Here is a 15,128-nt window from a genome sequence, read left to right on the forward strand (position 1 = left end):
TGTTCGATTCAAAAGCTACATTGTAGCACATGTAGCAAATTTCTTTCTTTTGTGCCAAATGATTTTTGAATATAGTTTGCATGACTGTTAGAGCTTAAAAACAGCGACATGTAGATGGAAATGAATTGATTCCACGTTAAAGCGACTGATTCCACAGCTTTGCCACCTTAAATTATATGGCCCCAGTCCCTCTCTGGGTCCCCTGTGTTTGAGGACTGACTGTGGCTGAAACATACCTGTGGCATTTGAACGTGTGTGTGTGTGTGTGTGTGAGTAGGAGAGAGCCGGAGGAGAGTGGAGGGAGTGGAGTTTGCAGTGGGGTGATAGGGATGTCAGGTAGTAAAAACTGAGATGAGGCAGGGCCCAGAAGTCTGCGGGGCCTGGAGATTTGCGCTTTAGCACTCAAGAGAGCAAACACAGGAGGCATCTGCAGGCAGCTGTGTGTGTGTGTGTGTTTGGGGGGGTGGTTAGGGGCTGCTGCTGCTCAGGACAGGGGTTGGGGGAGTGGAGCTGGGTGGTGGTGAAGAGACAGAGGGGAGGGGGGTAGGACTTGCAGAGTGAACACAATCAGCCCTCTGTTTTCATAAGACTTGTGGTATGTGAGAGCAGAAACAAATGTGTTTAATTTAGGCTCTTTTTTTCCCTCCTTCTCTCTCTCGCTCTCTCTCGCTTGCCTTCTCCACTACACCCACTTATGCCCACCTCAGTTTTTCAAAACTGACTCCCCCCCTTCACGACGCTTTGCTGCCTCTCCTCTAGCCCTGTCAGCTACTCTTGGGAAGTTAAAAAAAAAAGAGAGAGAAAAACAATTGTGCTCTGTCAGTGAGAAAAAAAAGGTGCACTTTTAGACATACGTGTGTTTACTCTCGGAGGCTGGGGGTAAATATTTATTTGCAATTTCTGGAAAAAGAAGAGAGAGGGGTTATTTTTATGTCTTCCCTGTGTATTTGGGAGTGATTACCACGCTGTGGTATTTGCCCCGTTCAGCGCGAGTGGGTGGGGGTGCATGCAGAACTTATTATTGCCTCCTAAACGCCTTGGCAAGAAAACGCAGCATTATATTGGTAACCCACGCTGTCTCCGGTCAATTTGTGTTTGGTCATAAATGAAAAATTCAGGTCTCACTTGTGTGTCATTGGCGTAGTGTTGACACACACACACACACCTAGATTTGATTTCTAAGTCGAGCTTTACTGTAAACAACCAGCCGACTGCTGGTAACCACGTCGTGTTCTGGAGTTAATTATACAGACGTTTACAGCTGTAAATTTCAATGAAACGAGGCTACTCCCCAAACAATAAAAACGTTGCGTTCCTGCGCGACTGGACAAACAATGCCGCGGGTCGTTGAGCAGAAAGCATATCTTGGACATTAGAGGGCTAGCCTGTCTTGACATCGGATCATTGTGACATTAGCAGGGAGCCGTTTGTGACAATCGAAAGCAGATCTCCAAAGGTGCAGAAAACCACATAACTGACTTCACATAATTAACTTTGAATAGCTTTGCACCCTACTCTCTGTCTTTATGAGATGGCCTTGCTCTTACCAGATGTATAATTATTTTCTCCTGCGTCTAATTACACAGTGAGTTTTTATGTGACCTGCTGTTGTGCTCTGTAACAAAATTACTCACTTATTCCTGACTGTACCCTCACTTTAGCTTTAAACGGCTGATTAAAATTAGCTGAAATCCAAGGAGGAGAACAATGGCGGCTTCATTCTAACACACACATTGCAGTTAACGTTGGTTACACTCTAGATGCAGGAAGTAATAACTCAGGACCATGTCATGCTCAAGGAAGACAAAAAAAAAAAAAAAGAGTAGCCTCATGAAACAAATAATTGCTTGAGTTGCAAAAATGCAAACGCCTGCTTAAGTTGCAGCTCACTCACTGAGACAGAATGTTAAAGAAGCTTTTTATGGGGGTTTGTCTTGGCCTTGTATTCTGTTAATGCTGTTTTATTACTGAAACAGCAGTAAATTCACTCCAAGGACTTTTCAAATAAACCCGGTTTGCTGGTGAGTTTGGCCTTGTGCAGAATACACATGAGGTAGTCATATGACGGCATCGCTCATTGAGTAATTTAAAGCTGAGACCTTTTGAGAAAAGCGCAAACCCACGTATCTTGCCTGTTTTCGGAAGAGCACGTCATCGCTGCGTACGTCTGACATACAGTGCGTATCCTGCACGAACCGTCTTGGAAATGTCGGAAGAAGCTTGACGCTGCGCTGTCAGGACCTCCCCGGCGCTGCCTCCCTTCATCGCTTCTCGCTCCCCTTTTTTTGCACTAATAGTTCTTTTGTGTACAAGAGCATGTTAAGAGGCCAATGAGCCTGGCCTTAATAGGCCACGTCGTCATAGAAACCACAGCACTCTGGATGTCTGACCTTTGACCCAGTTTTTCTACTGGCTGTGAATAAGAGTGCAGGACGACCAACCGGGTCACAATAGAAGCCTGGCAAACTGAGGGAGTGCCCCTGTCATAGTCACTTAACTTCATTCCTCTGTGGGCTAATGGACACTTCAAATGTGGTAGCCATTAGCAGCATGCTATTTCCAGTGCAGCAACACGGGCTTCTCACGGTTAATGTAGTATAAACCAAGACGACAGGCTTCAACCCCAAAAGTTTTTTATGGGTGCCTAATGTAACTGTATTTATACTCCATGTATTCTGCAATAGAAATATCACCATAACTTACACTCTCACCAAACTAGGTTTTTTTAATCTTCCTTTAATTAACAACCTCCCTACCACCGCTACTAATGCATACTTACCTCATAGTGGACCAGTTGAAAAGTCCACATTCAGTGCAGGCAGTAGCCTCATTCGCAGACGGTATTGCGGGTATTACCAGCTGAGCCGCTTGTCATTTCCCCATCAATTACACGCTAATTAGCACAATGACTTCCAAGGTTTGCTTAACAATTGTCTGCGTAATTGTCCTTAATGTCGACAAACAATGGCGCTTAATGCAAACTCTGAGACAAAGGCGGGTGCTACCTATCACACTTTCCTTTGTGCCTTAAAGTCTTTAATTGTGTTTCATGCATAGATCAGGTTTAGGTGTCAATAGCCCCGCGTGGAGCAGGTGATATCAGCAGAGAAAACCTGGGAGGGACTGTTCCTGCCGGGAGCCTGACAGGGTTATTGTCTGAAGTTGCTGTTCATATGGGCCGGGGGGACGGTAATTAACACCTCAGCCAAACAGCAAGCTGTGTGGCCCATTTGTTTTCTGTTGGGGAGGAGGGTTAAAAGAAAACAATGGGGAGGAGTTCTCCACACAGTAGGTGATTGACATTATCTGCCGGGGTGATCCATGGAGGCATTCCTGCTGCTCGGCTATTCACCGCAAGTTGGGCGAAGCCGCTTTTACAAGCACCAGGCCGCGTCTGAGCTGCCACTTTATGCATATTCGCTCCTTTATTTGTTGCCTGTCTGACTGTTTTTCTGTTGATTTGAGTGAGTTAATCCAATTGAGCATATCATGCTAAATGGTAAATGGAATTGTGCTCATATAATTCTTTCCTACTCCAGCTGACCACTCAAAGCGCTTTTTGCCACAAGCCACATTTGCCCATTCGCGCACATTCAAACAGCGCTTCATTTTATGCCCTTTATAACTAAGTAACACTTGGTAGGGGCGGGGGTCCATGTATTGAGCCACTTCCTGATCCACCGCCACCAATACATATGCAAAATCCTGCAATCCGTTTTAGATAATATAGCAAAATTAACATTACCTAGATTTACGCTTAACACGACTCCTCAGTGCGACCTTTAAGTTAACAGATAGTTGTTAGCAAAAGTTTGGATTTTTTTTTCTGTCCCTTTGGCAGACTCTCTGACTTAGTTTGACAGCAAATGTCCAGACATCTGTCTCTTCTCCGTGCTCCGCTGTTGGCCTGGAGTATGGCAGCGCACACTTCAGAGATGACAAAGACTCTTGGCTGTGTTTTCCTCTGCTCTGTGAGAGCAATGTAACAATTAGAACCCAGCTCTGGCAGGCCACATGCCCCCGAGCATATGTTGTATTCTCTGTGTTCAAAAACCCAAACGCCTCCAGTGCAGCTTTTTTGGAAAATTTCAGTGGCATCACTGCCACCTTTGTTGCATCTGGGTCCTGTAAAAGTAGCACATTCTACTGATGTCTATTCTGAGTGTTGGAGGCAGCAGGGAAGGCTGGAAGACAATTAGAGAGTTACGAAAATGGATCAGCTAAACTTCACTTTAGTTACACACTTCTTTCAGTACTCTGTCCGAGTGTGCTTACCAGAGCTTCCAGCCCCCATGCTGAAACAGGCATTGCTATGAGACCTCAACCATATGGCTGCGTTTGTTTCTAATAAAATAAGGGCGCGTGTAAAGCATTTCCAAATGTCTTGCAGTTTAATTTATATTAGGTTATCTCCTGTTTCACTCTTTTACAAACATCTAGTACCGCTTAAGCCACGGCATTTGAATCAGCCACTTAAAAAAATGCTGGCTCCTATTCTGCAGTGCAAACTTTCTTCTGACACTTTACCTGTTTTTTTTTTTTCTCTTTCCTTCTGCACTGCAACACAGAGAAAGTTTTTGCTAAGCAGCATGGCCCCCAATTCCTCACCTTTTGTTTCCAGAAGCAACTCACAGACTCGAGCACCCTCCCTCTCTCCCTCTCATGTATGAGTGAGCGGTGTGTAGCTCAAAGTGTGGACTGGAGCTAATGTGACAGTGTGCGGCTGGCATTACCTGGCTGGATGTTTCGGGGAGTGTGTGAACAGTTGCTACATAGGGCACACTGGCAATTAAAAGAAAAGTAGGTGCTCAGAAAAAAGTGCCCGGGGGCATGTTCCTCAGTCCTGGCAGAAGCTGTCAAATAAGGGATGGATTGGGTGGGAGAGCTGGGGTGGGCACGGCCGGGCCAGACCAAACGCTCACAATAGCGCTCGTTTCATTTGTGGAAGGACTCATGATTGACATAGATTAGACAGAGAAAACTGCATTGTTTTGGATTTTCTCTCCGGAGAGTAGCATTCATTAGGCACTATGCACACAGCAGAGTAAAGTTTCAATAGGGAGCTAGCAGCCTTTAAAAGCAACTGCCTCCTGACAGTTGTATGGACTTGGGCCCATTAGTTGGAACCTACGATTCAGCCTTGAGCAGTATAGTGAAAATGAAGAGGGCTGATGTCAACTCCAAGAATTTCCCCCCTTTTCGAAGGGGAAAAAAAAGGTCCCCTCCCCCTACCTTAGTGCTCTGTTGGACCCCAGCTGTCAGGAAACAATACCCTCTGCCTGCTCCGACAAACTAATTCCTGAAAATGTTTTTTTTTCTTCCCTCCTCTCCCTTTTCCCTCTCCTGCCATAATGTCTTTTCCATTTTTAACCCACAGCCATCCAAGCTTCCTTCCTCCTTACAAACCCGGAGTGATGAATGGAGTTTTAAAAATCAAAACCTGAATGCATGACTCCTCTAGTTTGCCTCTTTGTCATCATTTATCCTGCACCGACTTTCAGAAAATGGACAAAGCTTTGCATATAGTCTTTAGCTGATTTTTGTCCAGCTTTAAAAAATTTATTTTTTAAATGTTTTTAAGCGACGGGTACTATTAATGACCTTCTTTATTAGCAAGATGTTTCCAGTGGGCGGGCTTTTTTTTGCACTGGAAGTCATACATGGAGTTTTATTTATAAAACAATGCTAGTTCACTGCAGACTGATAACAGTGGATGCATGGGGAAATTGCGCAACAACATGTGACAGAATTTATAACGCTACCGAAACAATGACTTGCGAAGGCTTTATGTGTCAACTCGACATGGGCATGAATGAAAAACAAACAACACTACCTATAAAATAAAACTCTTGATTATTTTTAAATTGTACCAGGGAGAAAATCCACATGCATGACAAGCTGCTGTATCCGGTATTTAAGCTGATTCATAAACCAGATGGTTGGAGCTCTCGGGCTTCATGCTATCTTCATTGCTGTGGGACAAAAACAAAATGCTCAGTTTGTTGCATCGAGCAGTAAAACCTCTTCTTGACCGCATTTCTCACAAAGGGAGAGAAGAACAGTAATAATCTGACAAGCAGTTGCAGATTTCTGTCTAGCAAATGCCAGAAAAAAAGAGTATGATTACTTTCATATTTGAAAAAAGTGTGGAGAAGAAAGAAACGAGCAGGGGCTGCGATCAGGTCAAAGGGCCATACGGATTGAGGTGGGTAGTCAGGAGTCTTTTGCTGATCTTTAGATGGTTCTTCCTCTTCCTTCCAGCTGTCTCTTCCCACCCGCTCAGCGATGGGCGCCCACAGCTGGCCTCTTGTTTTTCCCTGACAAACGGCAATTTCACAGTCCTCCACCAGTCCGTTGTGTTCACATCGCTCTTCCTACTCTCCGCTGTGCCAGAACTCACTGTCAGACTCCAGCAGCACTGCGGGTCTCGTACAGGTGTCTGCTGGAGATCTCTGTGGGTTTGACACCATTTTATGCCACTTTTGCACTGTGCGGAAAAAAAGATTGGTCTGCCTACACTCACATTAGAGAGTGACTTTTGCACACGAGACTCTATTTTTGAATGCGTTTTGTTAAATCCATATATTTTATTTTCAGTTTTTTGGTTGTTTTTTGTAACCCCCTTTCCCTGTAGTGTGTACTTGCTGTGGTTCAACGCTGCTTCTTTTTTTTCTTTCTCACTTGCAGTACTTGCAGATGAAATGGCCACTTCTAGATGTCCCCGGATCTGCAGGACTAAAGGATTCTCGCTCTCCGACACCTGGCCATTTAGTAAGTAAATCTCAAAACAGAACAAAATTCAACCCAGACAACGATAAGATGTGCAAGCGGGGTTCGACTCCGAATTCTTGGCATTACCGATCACTGACAAACACTTTGGATTGCTGCACGTGCACGCTGCAAGTGTCGGACGTCTTCCGCAGGTTTGCTTCACTGCGTGCGTCAGAAAGATTGTGGAATAAGTTAAGTGCTTGCTTGACAAGCAGCAGAACAGCTCGCATGAGGGAAGAAATAAACACGGAGTAGAATTTCACACACTGCACAACTCAGCTCAGCAAATCCATTAATGTGCACACCAGCAGAGTCCCACTATTTACCCTCCCTTATTTTTGTGGCGCTAATAAGATGCTTCCTCCCGGCTGCATCCTACAAGACATTAACCCAATTATCAGACAAATCATATAAATGTATTGAGGGAATCAATTTACTGCAAGCCGTATAAATGCTTTAATCAGACCATGAGCGTAATGCGATTATTCACGATAATGAAGTTATCGTGTGCATGCAAATCTGCCGGTTCCCACCCATCCATGTGCAGCTTCCCACCACAGCCTGCAACACCCGCAGTCCAGCTGCTCAGCAGCCTGTCTGTCTTTACCACAATAACTCAGTCTGCAGCATAAATCTCTCAAGTTTGATCCTCCCTGCCATTCCTCAACTTTCCCACACAGGTGTGAGCTAATCATGATGGTGTCTCACTCGGGTTAGACAATGCGGGGTCTCAGCAGACCTGTTTGGTTTGTGGCTTCACTGAGGGATGTGTGTGTTTTTTCAGATGGAAAACACAAGATAACGTGGAGCCTGAAGTTTACTATCTAGCATCTCACCTGCATGATTGTATCGGGGCGTTTTCTGGTTCAGGAAGCCAATTTTTAAACAGTGCAGAGAGTAGGAAGCCATTGTCACTGCTCTGTAGTCGAAAACAGTCGCCGTGACTCAGCCCCCTTGACCTTAAATCCTGACTAGACATGCTTGCTGTGTTTGCGGTTGATCCTCTGAATCCTGTAATTGTACTGATGCATTTGACAAAGTCCTCATTGAGAGCAATTAATGGGAAATTGTGAAGAAAACAGAGTTTGCTCATGGGACTGCAGTCCTGACTTTATGTCTCAATTAAAGATATTCTATTAGGAAAAATGCTGACCTATCAGTGACCCTTTTTGGTTTTCTTTTAGACTCTAAGCAGCTGCTTGGTGAAGTTTTGCTGTTTAGCCAGTACTGAACACTATAAAATTGTCTGAATCCCCATTGTAGTGAGCAATAATTCACAGAAATGAATGCGATGATGGCAGTTGGATTAAAGGAAATTAAAGAACGTTGACTGAGGTTTAGTTCTGCGGTTGGATTGTTTCTGTTCTGTCCTTCAGTAGCTGTTGCTACTTTTTATGTGACTCTATTGTGTCTTGTGGCCTTCATGTCTTTGAATGTCATTAAACCAGAAAAGCTAGTACAGAAAGAAACAATGTAGAAGTCTGAGAATGCGAGGGATCGTTTTCTGGCAAAAACTGTCTGAATACAAAGTATCATTTGTTTTTGTGTATTTCTCTTTGGAAGTTTGGAACATGTGTTCTCTTTTCTTATGCATTTAAATGTTTAAAAAATGTTTTTGTATATGCACAGCAGAACTTGGAAATTGCCTTTAAATTCAACATCTGTACAAGCTCTGTACTGGTGTTGGCGTTGTTAATGCTAATACTGTTAAGACGGCTGTAATGCACGGGCGGTGCGCTGTCAAATGTCACGTATGAAACACTTGTGGAAAAAATAATTATGCTTTTTTTTTGCGCTAAATCAGTGTCAGTGATGGGGAAGTTCACTGAAAGTGTAACTGCTTTCATTTTGTCATCTAGATGAGCAAGTCGCTACGCTCTATCTTGTGACCTGGGACCACAGGGTTATTTGATGTGGGGTGGGTAGATCGAACGCTGGGTACGGCGCACTGTGGGCACTGAGGATAAAAAGTGAAACACCCCGCTGTGCCCTTACCACCCCCCCACCCCACCCCCCCCTTCTGGGCCAGGTGCCCACATACTCCTCTGGTGTGCTGCTGCTGACAGGGAGCCAGGCTGATTATGTGCTCATTACTCCAGCCGAGGAGAGAGAAGGAGAGTGGGAGGGGAGCAGCAGGCTGGCTCCCCAGGCCTGCAGGCTCCCTAGGCCCCAACACTGCACTAATGAGAGCAGGGGGAGCGGATGGGCACACACGGGGGGCCAGGGATTACTGCCCAGGGCCAAGAGGAGCCAGAGAGAGAGACCCAAGGAGACGCTGAGGAGACCCCAGCAGGGACTCCTGAAGCGGACCTGTTCCCTGCGTGTGTTAGATTTGACATTGTTGCTTTTTTTTTTTTTGTGAAGATGGACTGCCACAGTTTGGATTATCTGCTGGGGCCTGCTTATAGGGATATGCGTATTCATGCATTTTAAAAGCATGTCGACAACTGGGTTCACTGATAAGGTTTTTGCAGTCTGTTATGGAGAGGCCTGCTCAGTCAGGCTCTTCTGCACATTAATAACTTTTAGCCAGTTGCCACATGTTGATATGTGAAACTTTTTTTGGGGGGGGGGACAATGCACTCTCAAATTTCTACCAATCGGTGTTGCCAGAGCAAAATTGCTTTGACATTTCTGACGATTCTGTTGGCGTGAATGAAACAAGAAAAGATGTTGGTGAATAGAAATTGTGTTCGGTGGGTCCGGGGAAAGACCATCTTGCCACAGATTGGGTCCATAAGGCCTGTATGCTAATCGGAAGCCTGCTCTTGCCCAAGATCCTCAATTATTCAACAGACAGGTTTGTTTAGCATTCAGTTGGTATTGCTTTTGGTAGTAATGATGATGGTGGGGTTGGAGGACTGGGAAGAAGGGAACAAGCTTTTTTTTCATGAACATACCACAGCGTGTCTTTCGCGCACACACACACACACACACACATGCACACTCGAGTGAACCCCAAAAACCCCCATTTCAGCTCCTGTGTTCAGAGGCTTGCCTCATGAATAACGCATCAAAGGCGCTGCAGGGCCAGGTGATGCAGTATGGAGAACTTGTCAGCCCATCAGTAGTGACCCAGCTGGAGGAGAGGAGAGGAATCTTCTATAATATATCGATTCCCACTTTGCTAATAGTGATCACAAGCCTTGCCGTACTTACTTGCAGTAATTCATTCATTAGACCTGTTGTCTGTCTCATTACTGAATAGTTTTGTTAATCTGTTTTACAGAGAAGCTGTGACTCGTTAATCAGACAGAACTGGCTGTCTGTCCCTCAGATGCTTACTGGATTACAGCACACTCAGTCGTCAAATATGGGCCGATCTGCGCTTGACAGAATCGCCCTCTTTGTTTCAATATGGTATGGAGTAATCACGGCACCAAGGGGCCTGATCCTGTCAGCGTATCACAAGCTACTTAGTCACCGAATTGTTTAAATGAATCAAAGTGGCATGGTAGAGAGCAAGATTCCAGAGATGCCTTTTTGTCTTCCCACATGTGTCTGGTGTAATTTCTACATCTATGGGCTCTTAAAACATTTTAAGAAGAAATATTAAATAAAAACGATACATTTTTTTCCCTCCCCAAAGCGATACACATATTTGCCTTCGACCTATATTCCTTTAACAGACCTTTCACTGGGAGTCCGGTGAGATTTTCTCGTTTTGCATTAGGCAGCGAACAACCGAGATCCATGAAATCAAAGGCTTTGGGAGGACTGTACTGAATACTGATCTAAGGTCTGCAGTCCTGCTGGGCCACTGCAGAGACAGGATCCTCTTCAGAAATGTGATGAGGAACCAGTGCTTTGATTCCAGTCGAACTCTTTAGAGGAGCGTACTCAGATCGAGTGCGGCAGACTGAGTGAAAAGATACTGTTTATTAGTGGCCGATTCACCAGAAAGTAATGTTACTGTCTGATAATTTACAAATATTTATCGCTGGTTAGGCTCCAGAGAGATCTGTCCGTGTTTACAGCCATATTTATGGTGCTGACTTTGCTAGCTCTCTTCATTTATTTAATGACCGCTGAGGATGTTCACTCCAGTAATCTGATGCCGTATTATTCTAACCTAGAATTATAATGCCGTTGACCTTGTCAGAGGCGATGACCAGTCGCAAAGGCGCACACTGCCTGTGATGAATGGCATACTTTTTGGAGTGGCTGATTTTAAAGACACACAACCGTACGACACGGTCAGTCCCCTTTCACGTCCGCTTCCTGTTGGCGTTGACAAACAAGGCTCGGATTTCTCAGCATGCCAGGCATTCTTTTCACGCCGTCTTTCCTCGAGTTTTGAAAGGCCTCTGAGCCTCCCACCCAGAATCGCCGAGCATAAAGACACACAAAGCTGCGGGGTTATTCAGTTTGTTCTAAGCTCTCTTCCCCATCGGCTGTTTGCCTAGTAATTCAATTCAGATGTGCAGGATCCAAAAACATGTTTGCTTGAATGAAATCCACTCCTCCACCCACACTGACCAAGGACTGTGCTTTTCTTAGCACCGTTCCAAGTTGGACAGCCAGGCTAGGTGCTGCCACCTCGGCCTTTTTAGCTTTAAGCCCTCTTCAGAGACAGACATCTTTTCTCTGCACCGGCTCCGAAACTTTCTGCTCTGGCTTTTTTGTTTTTTGTTTTCCCCCCGTCTCTCTCTCTCTTAAACCTTCCTGTTGCTATTTCAGATGAGCAGCTCCGAGTGTTTTTACTTGGATGGATGAGGGTTATGCACCATTGCAGGCATGTTTGGAACAAGCACATCGATGTAAAGATTTGTATCTTTCTGGCGTAGACAGCGTCTGTACGTGTTGTTTGTATTTAAAACGAGGCTCACGACTCCTGCGGTTTTCCTCTTACACTTGGCTTGTGGATAATAATACTACGCCTATGATGGTTTTCACGGGCTTGAGGAATATTACCCCGGACATAAAGCGAGCCAAAAAAGGCACTGATAAACAAGTTGTTTGGTTTTGAGTTATGATGTCTGAGTTCTGGGGAATTTAATTAATTTAAACTAGCTTACAATTATGCTGATTTCTATTCATTTAATTAAAATATATGTCGAAATAAAAAAGGAATTTGCTAGCTCAAGTATCCATTTTCATCTCTAACAGAGAAGCTCTAACAGGTAGCATGTAGGTCAGAATAGTTTTGCGTCCATGGAAGCTGCACACGGCATTTCTCTCTGCATTTTGTCAGGCTGGAAGCAGCCTGGATTTGAAACTAGTGCCTTCAAACTTAGAAATATGTTTGGAGCGCCCGATTCATGTATTCCAAGATATGAATTATTAATGTGTATCATTTCAAATTCTCACTGAACTGCTTCCCAAAATGTGTTGGCACTCAGGTCTAGAGGTCTCAAACAGCTCTCACAATATAGGGAAATTCATAAGTCGGCATATTGTACATGAAGTGGAACAACAAAGCACAACTCAAATATACATGACATGTGGGACCGAGGATTTTAACCTACTAAGTCAACACCATCTCTACCACGATCCAAAGCCCTCCGTTCTCCGTATGCATTTACCTCGCGTCCTCCAAGTCTGGAGACATTTTAAAAAAAGAGAACTCTTGTGGAAAGTGATCTTAATATAGCCATGTTTAACACCAGTAAATATTTTCCCCACTCCATCTGGCATTACCTGAATCAAAGCCTGCTTTAAACAGGAGAAACCACTTTGCTAAAGACTTTTTTTTTTTAAAGAGGAAAAGGTTGGACCTTCCTTTTTCTTAAAAAAAAAAAAGCTGCAGAGAAAAAGCTAACATTTGGAACAATTCTTAGCAGCGTGAAGCAAGAGAGCATACAGGACTCTCAATGCAAACCTTGTTCCCTGGCAGACCACGTTAGAGAGAGAGACAGAGGTTGGGAAGGGGGTGGGGAGGGATATTGAAGAAAGGTTAGCCTGGAGGAACAAGACTTCTTTCTCCCCTCCCACCCCTTGACCCTCCCTTGTGACAAGTTGAGCCAACAAGTGCTCTATTCAGCCCTGCAGCCAGGGGAAATGACTGCTAGGCTGAGTGCTGCCTAATGAAAGTAGAGACGCTGGTTATTATTATTGTCTTCATCATCCCTTTCTTAATGCTGGTCAGATCTCACAGAGGATGTGTGCTTTCTTGTTTTTTCACAGTGTGTGAAGCATTGTGGAAATAAGGGAAAGACATACTCTGCGTGTTGCTGGCCTTTCTGCTCGTCACCACTTATCTGAAGTTATACAGAATTTTAAGTGGTTTTCCAACATTAGCAGCATTTGTAATCCGCCCGTGGTGGTTGCTGTCAGACGGAGTGGGAGATGATGGCTCCACATGTTTATGGTCGTTTCGTTTACCTTAGCCCCATTGTGTTTATTTGCGGCTTGCTGGTGCGACTTTTGGACTCGGTGGCACCGTTGTTTTTTCTTCTTGGACTGAACAAACAGTTCTCTCCTCAGCTAAATGGCCGTAATGATCTTGGCATGTGTCCGCGAGGCCTTTTTACTGCTTCTTGGTGCCGGTCCAGATTGCATCACAGGGCCAGTCACACGCATAAACTGTGATGTTTACCATGGAGGGCATTCACAAATTATGGCCTATTTATGGCGTGCATTTCTGTTGTACAATAGCCAGCGTGAATCATGCACTTATGGGAGACAAAATGTTTGCTTCAGATACAAATATAAATAATTCTTTGATGTGTAAATAAAACACTAGTACAGAAAAACACATTAGTGTCACTCTCTTCAATCATGATGTCAGGCACTTGTTGCTCACCTTCAGCTCTCTGTGTCTCCTTCAGTCCAATAAAGTCCCAGTGGTACAGCATGCTCACCATGTCCACCCGCTGACGCCCCTCATCACCTACAGCAATGAACACTTCTCCCCTGGCACGCCGCCATCGCACCTCTCCCCAGAGATCCTTGACCCAAAGACAGGTAAAGCATCTGATGGATGCACTGACCTTCACATGGAATCTTTTTGCAAGGAAAAGTGGCGATAAAACTACAGTTGTTGTGTTATAATAATATGAAATTAAGCACTGAAATGTGCACGGATAAGTGCACATCTTATTGGCTTGAAAGTTTCGCGCCTTAAAAACAATTTGGCATATATTGTGGAAGTTTGATAGACTTTTTTTTTCTATTAAACTGATCTTTCTGTGGCCTCCGCAGGTATTCCTCGGACACCTCACCCATCAGAACTGTCTCCATACTACCCCCTGTCTCCTGGTGCAGTCGGTTCCATTGCACACCCTCTCAGCTGGCTCATGCCACAGTACGTTCCTTTCATTGTGATCTGTTTGCATAGCCAGATGTATTACTTAGTTATTTATACATATCATATCTCTTTTAACTGGCTGCAGTTACATGTGCTCGCCTAAAAAATAGATTTTTTTTGACGACCATCTTGCGTCACGTTCTTGGAATGGGTTCGCTTTGTGGGCGCGTCCACCTGCTGTGATGATGCATATTAACAGACCACCAGAGATGTTAGCTAATTAGCTGCGCTGGCTTAGTGGCCAACTTTCGACCGCTTCTCCCTGATCTAAAATTTAAAAAAGCGCAATAAATGATTTATAAAATTCAAGTCAAGCAAGGAAAAAAAATAGTATTTCTTGTCCAGAAAGTTTTTGATTGCTACACCCAGGTTTTAAGGCAGCATAGAACTATATCATGAAAAGAGGAATTTATGAGCATTTATTGGTTTTGCCATGGGTCCTGTAATCAATTGCAGCGGTGCTGTTCCACAAGCAGGGGATTTGAGTTGATGAGGGGAGGATTAGTGCTGATGGGTTAGCTGTCAGCTGTGTTTGATCCACCTCACTTTGCAGCCTTCGCTCACTCCGTGTACCTCTGTCTCCCAGGCAGGGCCAGCACATGTACTCCATCCCTCCGGGGGGATTCCGTCACCCCTATCCAGCGCTAGCAATGAATCCATCCATGTCCAGGTGAGTGGATCACGTTCAGTAACACCCCAGCCCTCCCGGAGGGAGACATCTAATATCTGTTGCCTCTGTGGCATGCTCTGTTCACATTTTTCCTGCAGTATTAACTTCAGTGGTTAATACTGTAAATGTTATTTGGAGTGGATGTTGCTTTATTTATAGGAATGTAAAGAAAAAATGCAGTATATCCGCTTGGAGAAAACACTGTGAGACGGTGGACAGGCAGTGGTGTCAGGACTACAAAGGGATGTAAGGTCTAAGTCTATTGGAGACAGGTTCAGCTTCTTAAATAGAGCAAATGCATTATTGGCATTCAGGGCTTCTCTCCTGTCTTTTCTTTGAGAGCTAAACTTCTGTGGTCAGGCCAGTGTTCTGAGCCACTCCACATGTGCGCGCGCACACACACACACACACACACACACACACACACACACACACACA

At 44.6% G+C, this 15,128-nt stretch overlaps 1 protein-coding gene across 2 annotated transcripts in view; it reads left to right on the forward strand.

Moving 5' to 3' along the window:
* Positions 1-15,128, forward strand: part of tcf7l1b (transcription factor 7 like 1b) — a 30,756-nt gene that overhangs the window by 11,729 nt on the left and 3,899 nt on the right. For both annotated transcript variants that reach the window (XM_005729433.2, XM_005729434.2), the window contains exons 4-7: positions 6,688-6,771; positions 13,542-13,677; positions 13,915-14,017; positions 14,607-14,690. In XM_005729433.2, the coding sequence (XP_005729490.1) occupies positions 6,688-6,771; positions 13,542-13,677; positions 13,915-14,017; positions 14,607-14,690 (407 nt within the window). The remainder of the gene's footprint in view (positions 1-6,687; positions 6,772-13,541; positions 13,678-13,914; positions 14,018-14,606; positions 14,691-15,128) is intronic.

Source organism: Pundamilia nyererei, unplaced genomic scaffold, assembly GCF_000239375.1.
Source record: "Pundamilia nyererei isolate P.nyererei 1_Seehausen unplaced genomic scaffold, PunNye1.0 scaffold00033, whole genome shotgun sequence".
NCBI classification, from domain to species: Eukaryota; Metazoa; Chordata; class Actinopteri; order Cichliformes; family Cichlidae; genus Pundamilia; species Pundamilia nyererei.